This window comes from Seriola dumerili, unplaced genomic scaffold (assembly GCF_002260705.1).
Source record: "Seriola dumerili isolate Sdu_G_001 unplaced genomic scaffold, Sdu_1.0 BDQW01000068.1, whole genome shotgun sequence".
Lineage (NCBI taxonomy): Eukaryota > Metazoa > Chordata > Actinopteri > Carangiformes > Carangidae > Seriola > Seriola dumerili.
The window spans coordinates 2,869,061-2,882,396 of NW_019174323.1; the positions used below are offsets into that span (position 1 = coordinate 2,869,061).

Below are 13,336 nucleotides of genomic sequence, written 5' to 3' on the forward strand. Positions count from 1 at the left end.
CACATCCTGAAAGATGTGTCAGAACATTCTGTTTTATTTTTATTCATTAACTTACATAGCTAAGCACACAGACAGACAAACCATATTACATCTCATGTATTGCTACCTACCTAATGTCTCTGTGCTCAGCCATGTAAGTTGATGAATAAAGATAAAACAGAGAAATCTGACACATCTGTCAGTGTGAATGCCCCCCTTTTTTGACTTTTGTTTTTTTTTTTTACCCAGTGACCAGTTAATCGTTGATTCTTGCTGTTCCCTATGAAATGAAATACGACTACTGTATGTGTCTTAATAATACATTGAACTAATAGGTGATATCCACAGTTTTCCTTTACAAAGCTCCTGTGAACACTTGCATGGTGCTGAAGGCAACAGATTGCAGTATATATGTCGATCAGTTGTTTTTTTTTTTCCTGCAGAAGTTATGTTGTTGTTTTTAGCCTTGATAGCAGAACATGAGCTGATATTCTGACGAAGTGAACTTCTGAGCTTTCTTGCGTGGTTGTCTGTGGGTTCTTTGCATGGACCTATTTGTTTGTCTCAATCTGTCTGTCACTGCTTTTTCCTCTTTCACTTCGCCTGTCTCTGCCTGCTCTTCCTCCGTCTATAAACTTGGCAGCCGCAACAGCACACAGGTACTACTGTAACCTCCTCAAGACGGTCTTATTTCACCTCAAGATCTCATTAAGATTGACGGGTCAACTCATATTTGACACAGCAGCCATCAATAAAATCAATAAAAAAAATAGTCCACTGCTAATCAAAGATGTGTAAAATATGGAGTGTTGTTATGTAATGTTCAGTATAAAGAATGTTGTGAAATAAGACCAAGTCGCAGAGGAACGTTGCACTGATGTCTCTGTGAAACGCGTAGTGATGTTTATTTGAAGTGTAGTTGTCCTTCATCTGATAGCTCTGTTCTTCTGGAGAATGTCATTGCCTTATTGATGGCTAAATGGTAGCTCATTGCCTTGTTTTCTCTACAATAATGTTTCGTAATACAAAGGAAATGAGGAGACATGCAACTAAATCAATCACTCTTTATTTCTTTACAGAGAAAATGGGCAGGCCTGTCCATTGGACAAGAGGTTGAAGGTAAGCTACACGTAAGACTGTTAATTTTCTAGGTTTTTCTTATTGTCAACAAATCCCATGAAAAGATCAAAACCAACTCTGACTGTATCCGACTAACAAGTATTGTCTGTGTATCCAAAGCCTGATATATCGTATTCCTCTGTGCCATAGAGCTCCATCGTTGTCCATTAAAAACATGACATGTGACATGTTAAGTAAAAAGTAAAGCAGTAAAGTACTCCCACATATCTCACAAGTTATGCTGTAGATTCAGTGTAAGCTACATGAGACTGGCAAATAAAGCTAACCACGTAGATACTCCTCCTGCTGTCAGGGTCAGACTGAAACAATAATTCAGGCCAGGAATTGGAGTCCGTCCCAGGACATCCTCATGCAAACCATCAGACTTCTAATTTTTTGTATTTGTTGATGTAATGGGAACCAGACTAGTTTTTAATTTGGCCACTATGATCATCTGGGCGGAAAATTATCCAGATTACGAAATACAAAAAATTGTGACTGACCAACACATTTTTTTTTTAAAACCATTTCAGCAATTGCATGTTATTACAGGAGAAAGTGGAGGCTTCATTTGTACTGTTTAGTCATAGCAGAAACCCTATGTAGGCTGTAATTATGTCAATAAGTTAATAATACATTAGGTGGAGGGTAGTAGTTTTCCAGTGTGCTCTCCTCTCTCTCTCTCTCTCTCTCTCTCTCTCTCTCTCTCTCTCTCTCTCTCTCGTAAACAAAAATCATGTGACTGCTTCCTGGAAGTCTTCACTCTCCCAACTGCTCATCAACAGTAAATACCTATTATTATTGATGGCCGTCATCAAAGGCAAACAAATGTAGAAAGATGGAGCTAGCGGTATCAGCGCTGCAGCAGCAACAGTGCAGACACACACTGTGAGCTGTGGCAGTTTAGCAAGGTAGCCGTCATACACAGGAGACGTGATGCAAGAGGTTCCTCAACTCATTCCCGCTTCACGGTGCAGGCCAAAACGACACATCTGAGGCTTTGCGTAGCTGTAACAGTCAGCAGAATATCAAGTGTTAAGATTTGTATGTTAAACAGAACAAAAAGAGACACATGCCTGACTGGGTGGTAGCACAATGCTCTAACATGCAGCTGTAAATAAACTGAATTTCAATGCGTCTCAGCTGACAAGATGATCATTTCGACTTGAAATGAAAAACAAATTTATGTTGCCAGTTGCCATCAGGTAAGCAGTGCGTCGCGTGCATCCACAGGCTGCACAGATGTCTGATTGTTCAAGGACATCCATTCAGCCTTTTGTGATGACTGCCATTAATTTGTCATCCATTGATTAGCAGTGCTTGACAGTCTGTCTCTCTTATCACCGACTGCCTTTTGAGTCAAAGACACCTCTCCACAGTAGAAACATAAGAGCCTCTGACATCAAACTCAGCCTCCAGACTTTGAGGGATTCATGCAACTTACATGTGACAGACTTTAAAGGCTGCAGTCTTTGTCTCTGCCAGAAAAACATCAGACTGTGCAGGCTTCTGATAGTCACATCCTGGAGATTACTAATTATACGTGGGGTTAGGGGGTTTAACCATTGTTTAGGTGTCACGAGAGGTGGAGGGAACATGATTTACCCGACAGAGAGAGAGACAGTCTAACAATATGGTCGGGAGGGTGTCACTGCACATCTGTCTCAGAAGCTGGCCAGCATCCAGAGAAAGAGAAGGCATGTTCTTTGATAAAAAATATTTCACTCAGCTCCCTTAGGCCACAGTGATGCTCAAAATGATGGGCTCTATTATGATACTGTCTGCATATCAGGAGTGAAAAGGAGGAATGAAAATATAATCTCATGATACCTTAATCATTCTCAACATCGTCTTGAAGAAGAAGAAGAAGAAAAAACAGCAAAGTCTCATCTCTTTTTATAATTTGATCAAAGGTATGATCTTACTGTCTTGTCGGTCTGCCTGTTGAAACCTTCCATTGAAAAAAGAAAATGTATATATATACACAGTAGAATGAATAGTAATGGATAATGGAAGTTTTGGCAGTGTCTCCTGGTAACTGTGATATCATTCATGTAGCAGTATTGCGGGTGTGATTTTCTTAATTACCTGGTCTCAGTGGAAAATATCAGCACAATTTGAAAGTAAGTTGCTTACAGTTTATCTAATTTCCATGATGAGGCATCAGCAGCAGATTGAACACATGCACACGATTTGAATAGTAAACAGATCACATCCAACTCAGGAGCTGGAAACGGCCTGGTAACGGCATTTATGGATTCGGTAACCAGTCGAAATGCACAAATGAGCTCAGACCCTGTTGTTTAGTTAGTGTGTAATTGAACATAATCAGACCAGAGATGTCAGACACGTGTAGATCTGCAGCACAGCTGTGTATGGTATTCAATTATTGTGTAGCATTAAAATTGTTTCAGAATGTATTGGTGTTAAAAAAATGTTAAGTTACAGCTGCTTAGGGTGAAGATATTAATGTAATTGTTTATGGAAAATGGTAGTAGGTTATAGGAAAAACACATGCAACCCATGTTCATATTTAAAAGTGCAACAATATCTATCAGTATTTTTAAATTGACAAATAGGTCAAATGACTTAAGTGTATGAGAAAGGTGTCGCTTGTTTCAGAGATGAACCACCAAACTCTGTATTTCCCTCCAGCACTATGAACTCTTCTACTGTAGCCTCTTCTAGCTCAGTGTTCTGGTTTTCCACCTCACAAACTCTGCTCTCATCAGCCACATTTCCAGCAGCAGCTGACAGCTGTTTTGTTTTCTGTTAAGAGGAAAAGCTCTGATAAACCCACTGCATGCTACCTGCTCAGCACCAAACCAGACAGACAAAGTTACTGAGAGAGAATAGTATCTGGAGTTGGTACAAATATTAAAGAAGAGTGAATATTTGAGCTAGACTTTCAAAGGGAAAAGCAAGTCCTATTCTCATGAGGACCTGCACCAAACACTGTGATTTGGTCAATTTAACTATCCTGTCAGAAATAATCCAGGACAGTAATTAATCCACAACATGCTGTTGTCTGAACTTTAAAACCTCACACCCTGTCATCTTTCCCACACCTATAGTAACAAACTACAAGTTTGAAAAGACCAAACAGTGTATTAGCACCATGACAGTGGAGATCGACTTCCTGCAGAAGAAGAACGTGGACAGCAATCCCTACGATTCCGACAAGATGGCCAGCGAATTCATCCAGCACTTCAACAACCAGGCCTTCAGTATTGGCCAACAGGTGCTTAAGACTATAAAGGGTTAATAACACTGGACAAGCTCTGAGTTTAATGTAGAATTTAGTAGAACCAAAGACTTCAGGAGTTTACTAATTTGATTTAATGTGTCCAAATGCTTTTTAATTATGATCAGTTTTATAGAGAAATTAAAATGCTGCTTGTCCTCTCTTCTGTTCTTTTTTCCCAGCTGGTGTTTAGTTTCTGTGATAAACTGTTTGGCTTGGTGATAAAAGATATTGAGGCCATGGACCCCAGCATCCTGAAGGGAGAACATGCCTCTAGCAAGAAACAGAAGGTACCTGGAGGATAATGTGTCAGTGTCCCCTGATTTTCACACACCTCCCCTCTGACTTTCATATATGGCATGGAAGTCAGTCATTTTAATGAACACAATGTATTTAAACCTTCCCAATGTAGTTGAAGTGCTGAGTGTTGCAGATGGATGTTACTGTGATTTCTACCTTTCTTACATATATATATATATATATATATATATATATATATACACACGATAACCCTTGGAGCAGAGTAAACACAGCTGCCTATTGTACCTTGACCTAAACTGATTATCATCTCTTCTGTTTGTCTTTCCTCAGATTGAGATTGGTTTGTTGCTGGGAAACAGTCAGGTGATTTTTGAAAAGTCAGAGAGCTCATCCATGACCCTGATTGGTGAGTGTCAGCAGCACGCATGGTTTTTACAGCAGTGAAAAACAACAACACTTCATTTGGAGTTGATTACTTGTTTAATCTCCCCAAATGTTAAATACAGTGATGTTGACAGAAAGTGAGCTGCTGCAAGTGTTTTTATTTTTTAGTGTCTGGAGGACGATTCTCTATAAGTCCACAAGGGGGCACACTCCACACATTTTATTTGGCTTGCTATTCTTTTCACATTTTGTTGGCAGTGGCACAGTATTAAAGTCCAGCTGCGCCAGTTGCCATCTGCTACGTATAATACGTATATGTAATATAATATGTTATGTTTTTATGAACATTTTATTATAGATACCAATAGAATATCTTAAAATATTGAAATCACCTCATGTGAAAGGGCAGTTAAAACTACTTTGTGTGCCTGTTCAAATCAACCTATTGTCAGCAGGATCTTTTGGTAAATGTATTAACTCACAGCTTATGACTTATTAACTTTACAAAAATTGGTTTGACTTTATCTGGGGATTTGCAGAATCCTCCCCTAATGATTAATACTTCTAATAATTAGAAATAAAGGAATAAGAACACAGTGGTAACACAGATAGGAAGTGCTCTTTGGTTTTCAACATTTAGGTGATGTATTTGATTTGTGTCACCCTCACCACCACCCCCCCCACCCCAGGGAAAGCCAAGACCCGAGAGTCTCGCCAGTCCATCATCACCCCCGACTGGAATTTTGAGAAGATGGGTATTGGTGGCCTTGACAAGGAGTTTTCTGACATCTTCCGTCGAGCCTTCGCCTCCCGAGTCTTCCCTCCAGACATAGTCGAACAGATGGGTGAGCCCCCCCCCCCCTTTTTTTCTGTCTATCTCGCCATCACTTATTCATTTGTTTGTGCCTGTTCTTCCGCTGTCTTTGTGGTGAGGACATTTTCATTTGCACATTTTCATCCATGACTTTACTGAAAGTCCTGCTCAGGTATATTTGAAAAGAATTAGCAGACCCAGAAGTCCATTAACCAAACCACAAGAATAAAAGATGTTGCTTAAAAAAAAAATCCCTTTTCCTGATTGGAATTTAAATAAGTCTTTTGAGGACATTTCCCCAACATGCTAAACGTTAACAGCTGAAGCAGGAAAAAAACACTTTTTTTTTCTCCCCAAGAATTTCTGTTGTCTCTCTAAGAACTGGTAACACACTGTTTCCCTCAAGTTGGACAGATTAGTAATACCTGCCAAAGATAATCACTGTTTTTAGTTTTTGTTCAGCTTATATTTAGTGCTTAAATCAACATTCTGGCAGACAAAACTTCAGTAATTCCTTTGAGAAACGTATCATTGCCTGAATCAGCAGAACTCAGACTCAGTATTAACAGGCAAGGCAGCGTTCCTCTGTGGTGCCTTGACCATGACTAAAAGCTCTGTCATCCCCTGTCGGTGATCCCTGCACACACTCATTAATAGATCTTTGACAGCTGTCAGATTACGATGATGATTCATTTTTCAAAGAGCAGCAGTTCATTCTAATGAAAGCCATCAGGTTGTCTTCTTTGTGACTCATACACCAAAACCTCCCTTCCCATACACGTGTGCACAAAATCACCTCAGTCCTAATCCTTGCTCCTAGACCTAGAAGTCTTGTGAAAACCTGTTGTAACAACATCTGAACTTGGCAAATACACACGTTATTTTAATTTGGCACACATAGACGCTCCATAGCCATAGTGCTCAGGCCCAGTGGCTGTGTCCAGTAGTGTGAGAGCTGACCTTTAGCCGGGTGGTTGTGTGCAGGAGTTGGCCTTTGGCTGTGGCCAGCTGGCGGCTGTAATGAGATGGCATGCCCTGATAGAGAATCCAGCTAAAGGTAAAGCTGTAATTGGCAGGCGTGGGGAGCAGGGAGCACAGGTGCTGACAGAGAGGCGGTGCGTGTGTGTACATTACACATTTTGTGTGTGTGTGTGTGTGTGTGTGTGTGTGTGTCTGTGTGTTTGGCTGAAAGTTTGAAAGTTTCACCTTGTCTGCCCTTTGCTTCTAGAGAGGTGAAGCAGACAGACAGAAGCTTCAGTGCTTTTCTCTCCCAAACCCCAACACAAACACATCACTTTTCCCTGCCTCCCTCCCTCCACCCCCACCTGTCATCCCGGCCGCTTTTCCTTCAGCAGGCCCAAATGGCAGCTCAGATGGTTATCTGGGGCCTCTCAATTAGTCTGGGCTAAATGTCATTAAGCAGGTGCAAAAGGCCATTAAAAGACCCGTGCTGTAAACTTGGTTGAGTGGAGAGCTCACAGTCTCCACACTTGATCTTTATGGAGAAAGAATAAAACTGGAGGAAAGTGCTGTGATGGGAGCTGTTATAAGCCGGCCATTATCTGTTCTCTTGACTGTGCATGTGGACAGCTGGACTAACTGCCTAGATGTTGCTTTAGACTTCTGTTTTCAACCGCATTAAATAAATGCTCACACTGCAAAGACTAGTTATCATGGCACCCTGGTGGCTTAGGGTTTCTAGGTGGCAACCATGAACCACAACGTCCCCAGGTTCGTATCTGGCAGGTGACCTTTGCTGCACCTCTCCTGTCATCTGATGCTAACTGTCATCTCTGTCGAGTCAAGATGTAAAATGCCACAAATAATAGTGAATTTAATTTTTTTTATTTTGTGAACTTTTGAGCACACTGCTCTTCAGCAGACTGATTAACGTTGCACAAAGACATGTATTTTGAGACGATTAATTCATGAGTATGTTTTTATTATGAAGGTACACTTTATCAAAGCAGCAGAATCGTGAGTCAAAGCCAGATATTGATTGCACACAACAAATCCTCAAAGAACTGCAATAAGTAGAGGAAAACATTGATCAAAAAAAATACTGAAACCTCTTTTAAGCAAGTGAAGAACCTTGTGTGATATTAATCTTCTTTTCATTGCATTATTATGTAACTAATGCCCATAGTAAACCAATGAAAAATGTCCTAGATGTTGGCTGGGGACAAGATTTAGTTCACATTTTTGAAACATTGGATTTAAAGTCCTCTGTTTGGGTTCTGCCTGAGAAAGATTTGAGCTTCATAATTAGAAGAAACATTGGCTTGTATGTAAGTTCCTCGCTGTGTCTATCTCCAGGCTGTAAGCATGTGAAGGGAATCCTGCTGTACGGACCCCCAGGCTGCGGTAAAACCCTGATGGCACGACAGATTGGCAAGATGCTCAACGCCCGGGAGCCAAAGATCGTCAACGGCCCCGAAATCCTCAACAAGTATGTCGGGGAGTCCGAGGCCAACATCAGGAAGCTGTTTGCAGACGCAGAGGATGAACAGAAGAGGGTGAGTGCAGGACACATCACATATGTGTATGTATTCACATGCTTGTGAGTGTTTATCCTGGTTTATTATAATACATTAAAAACTGCATTATTGCGGCAGAACCTTGTAACCACTATGGAGTTTGAAGCACAGTCAAAATACCAAAGCTGAGGAAAAAATATTTTTGGTTTTATTATAACATCCAGATGCATCACCTGTAGTTCTACAACTTGGCTGAATTCATCATCTACACATGAGATAAAGTCATACTGAGCCTGTTCTAGGAGATCAGCGTTCTCCCATCATCCACATGAAACACAGATAAGCATTTCATCTATGTAAACAAAAAAAAGTAATTTCTCCAGGAGTGGAGAGATCTGCCCTTTAGCCACACATAGCTGTAGTACCTTTTGATAAAGTTCTCGTGTGTTTCTGCGGGTGCATGTTGGGGGGGGGGGCATTGAAACCCAGCAGTGATGGTTGGTTTGAGTGGTGAGACACTAGTGGTGAGCCTCACTCTTCACCACCTAATGAGGGGCTGGGTTGTCTTTGACCTCCTATTAGACCTCCCTACACACACACACACACACACACACACACACACACACACACAGCTCCACACCTGCTTTAAATGCTACGTCTGAGGGACTGACAGGTCTGTAGATGGAGGGATAACCCCCCACCCTGTTGCTCTCTCACTTTTTCCATCTGTCTCTCTGGTGAGGGTTAATTCTGATTCTCAAGTCAGTATGAAAAAACATTGGCAGCTTCTTTTCAGTTTTCACACAGAAAATAACTGATGACAACGTTATTTTGATTTGATGTGTCACATTGAATTTCTTACGGTAACAGTGGTGGTGGGATCTTTTATCCCCCTGCCTGACAAATACTTTGAAGGTCAATATTTATTTTTTCCTTACAATGTGCTAGTTGAATATGTCATATATATGTTATACATGTCATATATAACATTACATTTGTACATGTCATGCCCCAGGGACCAAACAGCGTCATTAAAATGTAAGAAATGCAGATCAGCTTTTGTGAGGACGTGGTTTCAGAAATGCTGTTGTGCATGTTTTTTTTTTAGCTTTTAGCTTCACCTCTTGCTTCTCTGTCTTGCATGTGTATGATAGCTAAACTTGTAAAATAGTGCCACGTTAAAACAAGAAGGTGAGAACCAGGAGAAGTTTCAACACGTTTTCAAATGTTCACATGGTGTGTGAATACAGGAGTTCTCTAGTTTTAAAATGAATGATTAAATCATGATTTAATAACCATGAGTAACGTCTGAGGCCCTAAACGTTTCACTTATCTCATGTCACTTCGACTCAAATGAAACAACAACATGCCGGGATGCTGCAGCCAGTAAATTCTCAGATCTTCTAAGAATGTCAAAATAAAATGTCTTCTTTCAGAGAATAATTTATTCATAGGAGCAGCACAACGGTGTTTCAGTTCTGTGCCCTCTCTTAATTATGAAGATGGGTGTGACCCTGCAGGATTAAAGGGATAGAAAAGTTCTTTAATTGATCCACCAGTGAGTTTTTAATACTCTGGAAAAACACATATTCTGGATGTGAAATCAATAGCATAAAAATGTAAATGTTAAAATTGTGCTTTTAAGTAAATAAGTTGTACACCTACAGTACCAAGTGAAGAAACTGGCTTCAGGACCTCAGTGTTACTGTAAGCATATGGTATAAGACATGCAGAAGCTATGACATTTATACAGTATGATTTTTATCCTTCTCTCTCTGCTCAACAGCTCGGTGCCAACAGCGGCCTTCACATCATCATCTTCGATGAGATTGATGCAATCTGTAAGCAGCGTGGCAGCATGGCAGGCAGCACGGGAGTCCACGACACCGTGGTCAACCAACTGCTGTCTAAGATTGATGGAGTGGAGCAGCTCAACAACATCCTGGTCATAGGTGCTCAGACTGCACACACACACACACACACACACACACACACACACACACACACACACAACACTCCCAGTCTCTCCCATGTCATCCCTGAACATCTGCTCTCTATCTCATCTCTCTCATTCATCTTTTTTTTCCCTCTGCTTTCGTTCCTTTCCACTATCTGTCCATCTGCCCCTCCCTCAGGTATGACCAACAGGCCAGACCTGATAGATGAGGCCTTGTTGAGGCCGGGAAGACTGGAGGTGAAGATGGAGATTGGTGAGAAGTGAAAAGCACATTTAGTTACTCTGGTACTGTAAATGTGTTATTGTAATATGCAGTTTCTTTCATTTGTTTTTTTTAAAGGTTAAACAATAGAAATTTTCACAAAACCTAAATCCAGACAGGCAAAATAAATGCATTATATTCTCCCCTCTTTCATACATATCAAAGTATAATTATAGCAACTTAAGACCAGTTGACAATAGATTTGAGAAACATAAAAATAAGAGTTTTAAATCCTGTATTTTCCTTTTTCTTCTGTCAGGGTTACCTGATGAGAAGGGTCGCATTCAGATCCTACACATCCACACAGCAAAGATGCGTCAGTACAACCTGCTCTCCAGCGACGTGGAAATTAAGGAGCTGGCCGTGGAGACGAAGAACTACAGTGGTGCCGAACTGGAGGGTCTAGTCAGGGCTGCTCAGTCCACTGCTATGAACAGACACATTAAGGTCAGAATCCTCGAGGGACATTTATACTCTGTATTTATTAATGTGTCCTTATTTACTCCTTGTGACTGGAGAAGAGGAATTGTATGAGTTAGGGTTTTCATTGATGATTACTCTGTCTGCTTTTTCTGATTAGTCATTCACCCCTCATAAGCTCTTAGCCGTCGTCCTCTTCATGGCTTGTTCTGAGCAAGACACAAAGATGTTTCCTTTGCAGTGGTATAAAGCTCAGAAAGCAGCAACAAATACATTTCAAAGGGTAGAAACAGTGAATGTGTTGTATTTCAGTTTTTGATGAATTATTACTGCTGTTAGTGCTTATAATCAAATTACATGAACCCACAACTGGACTAAGTCAAATGAGAAAAAATCCAAAAGAAAATGAATGATAATCTTTGACACTATTGTGAACTGCTTGTTTAAGCTGCAGGCCACACACCTGCTGGGCATAGTGTATTACTATGTATAGTGCCAGTTTAACGAACCACCCAGGTGACGAAGGACTGGGTCCAGAACCCGGTGTGTGTATGTGCATGTGTGCACCCTTACTTTAAGTGTTTTATCAGGTGCATAGGCTCAAATCTACACAACTCAGTGGGACACGTAGATAAGGTGGAGTTCTCATCTGTTAAGTGCCCCCCACACACACACACACACACACACACACACACACACACACACACACACACACACGCACACGCAGAGCAGCAGATATTCTAGGGTGATGATAAATAACAGACAAGGGCTTTACACATGTCTGATGGCTGTGACGTTTCTCTTCACTCCTCTAAGCACTTACTCTTCCCTCCCTCCTTCTCTCTGTATGACCTTTCTGCTCTGAGGGAGCACATTGTCTCCTGACACATTGTGCTATCTAAATGTGCAATACCTCATGCACTGGATTTGACCATTGGGGGCATGGAGTTCATCCAGTAATGAAAGTAACTCATTATTTGCTGTCTGTTGTGCCATATTTTGTGTTTGTGTTTATATACTATATATATATATATATATATATATATATATATATACATATATTCATGTGTTGTAGGCCAGCAACACAGTGGAGGTGAACATTGAGACGGCAGAGAGGCTGCAGGTCAGCAGACTTGACTTCATGGCCTCGCTGAATAACGACATCAAACCTGTAAGTTGCTCCACATCTCTCTCTCTTCCTCTCAACTTCTATTCTATTCAAAAGTCGATCCTTTAGCCAGAATAATATACAATATTTTATAATTCATTTATATTTTGAATTCAGCTTATGCTGATTCACAGAAAGCTCTCATGCAGGTGATGCAAGAATACAGACAGGAAACAGGAACGGAAACATATTTATGGTAAATTTTCCTCTCCTCCAGGCATTTGGTACCAACCAGGAGGACTACGCCAGCTACATCATGAACGGTATCATCCGGTGGGGCGACCCGGTGTCGGCGGTGTTGGAGGACGGGGAGCTGCTGGTGCAGCAGACCAAGAATAGCGACCGCACACCGCTCGTCTCTGTGCTCCTGGAAGGTAGAACACACACATCCACTCACACACACTAACTTCATGCAACTCGAGGCCAAACGGCCTCAGTCAATACACAACAATAAATGAATTTTAAAAAAACACTATACAAAAGCCCTAAAATAGCAACTGCAGTATATCTGAAGGATAGTTTGGCCAAATAATTTTCATTATTACAAACAACTGATCTGTGGTTATTCATCTCCCTCAGGCCCACCTAACAGTGGTAAAACAGCGCTGGCAGCTAAGATTTCCGAAGACTCCCAGTTCCCCTTTATCAAGATCTGCTCCCCCGACAAGATGATCGGACACTCCGAGATCGCCAAATGCCAAGCCATCAAAAAGGTAACAATCACTTCTTGACAGTTTTGTTAAAGTATTTAATATGTTTGTCCTAAAAGTCTTAAAACGGAGAGAAAAGATTCATTTCCAGGTCTAGAAAAGTCCAGGGGTCGTTGAGAGTACGTAACGTGTGGAAAATGTGTCTCCAGTTCAGATGCAAGGTAGTTCAAGCTATGCTGTTGTTTCTCATCTTGTGGATGCTGTTCAGAATAATCTCCACTTAACAGATTTATTGCCTGACTGGTTTAATATGACACATGTGGAAATTAAATTGAACTTGGACCTTGAAGAACTCAAAGTGACTCAAGAAATGTGGAAAACATTTACAGACACCATTTTGAAATCCAAACCAGCAGGCGTTTACTAATACCATAACAAGAAGATTATTTTTTTAGTGCTTTCTGATTATGCATAAAATCAACTGTTTTGCTGTGATCCCAACCTGACTGCACTTTTTTTTTTTTCTGTGATAGATATTTGAAGATGCCTACAAATCCCAGCTGAGCTGTGTGGTTGTGGATGACATTGAACGCTTGTTGGG

General features: G+C 40.9%; 1 protein-coding gene across 2 annotated transcripts in view; it reads left to right on the forward strand.

Moving 5' to 3' along the window:
• Nucleotides 1–13,336, forward strand: part of LOC111220290 (vesicle-fusing ATPase-like) — a 28,806-nt gene that overhangs the window by 5,357 nt on the left and 10,113 nt on the right. For both annotated transcript variants that reach the window (XM_022743327.1, XM_022743326.1), the window contains exons 4-16: nt 1,059–1,098; nt 4,173–4,339; nt 4,525–4,632; nt 4,934–5,009; nt 5,677–5,832; nt 8,118–8,317; nt 10,065–10,230; nt 10,414–10,488; nt 10,757–10,944; nt 11,993–12,088; nt 12,303–12,459; nt 12,665–12,798; nt 13,269–13,335. In XM_022743327.1, the coding sequence (XP_022599048.1) occupies nt 1,059–1,098; nt 4,173–4,339; nt 4,525–4,632; nt 4,934–5,009; nt 5,677–5,832; nt 8,118–8,317; nt 10,065–10,230; nt 10,414–10,488; nt 10,757–10,944; nt 11,993–12,088; nt 12,303–12,459; nt 12,665–12,798; nt 13,269–13,335 (1,630 nt within the window). The remainder of the gene's footprint in view (nt 1–1,058; nt 1,099–4,172; nt 4,340–4,524; nt 4,633–4,933; nt 5,010–5,676; nt 5,833–8,117; nt 8,318–10,064; nt 10,231–10,413; nt 10,489–10,756; nt 10,945–11,992; nt 12,089–12,302; nt 12,460–12,664; nt 12,799–13,268; nt 13,336) is intronic.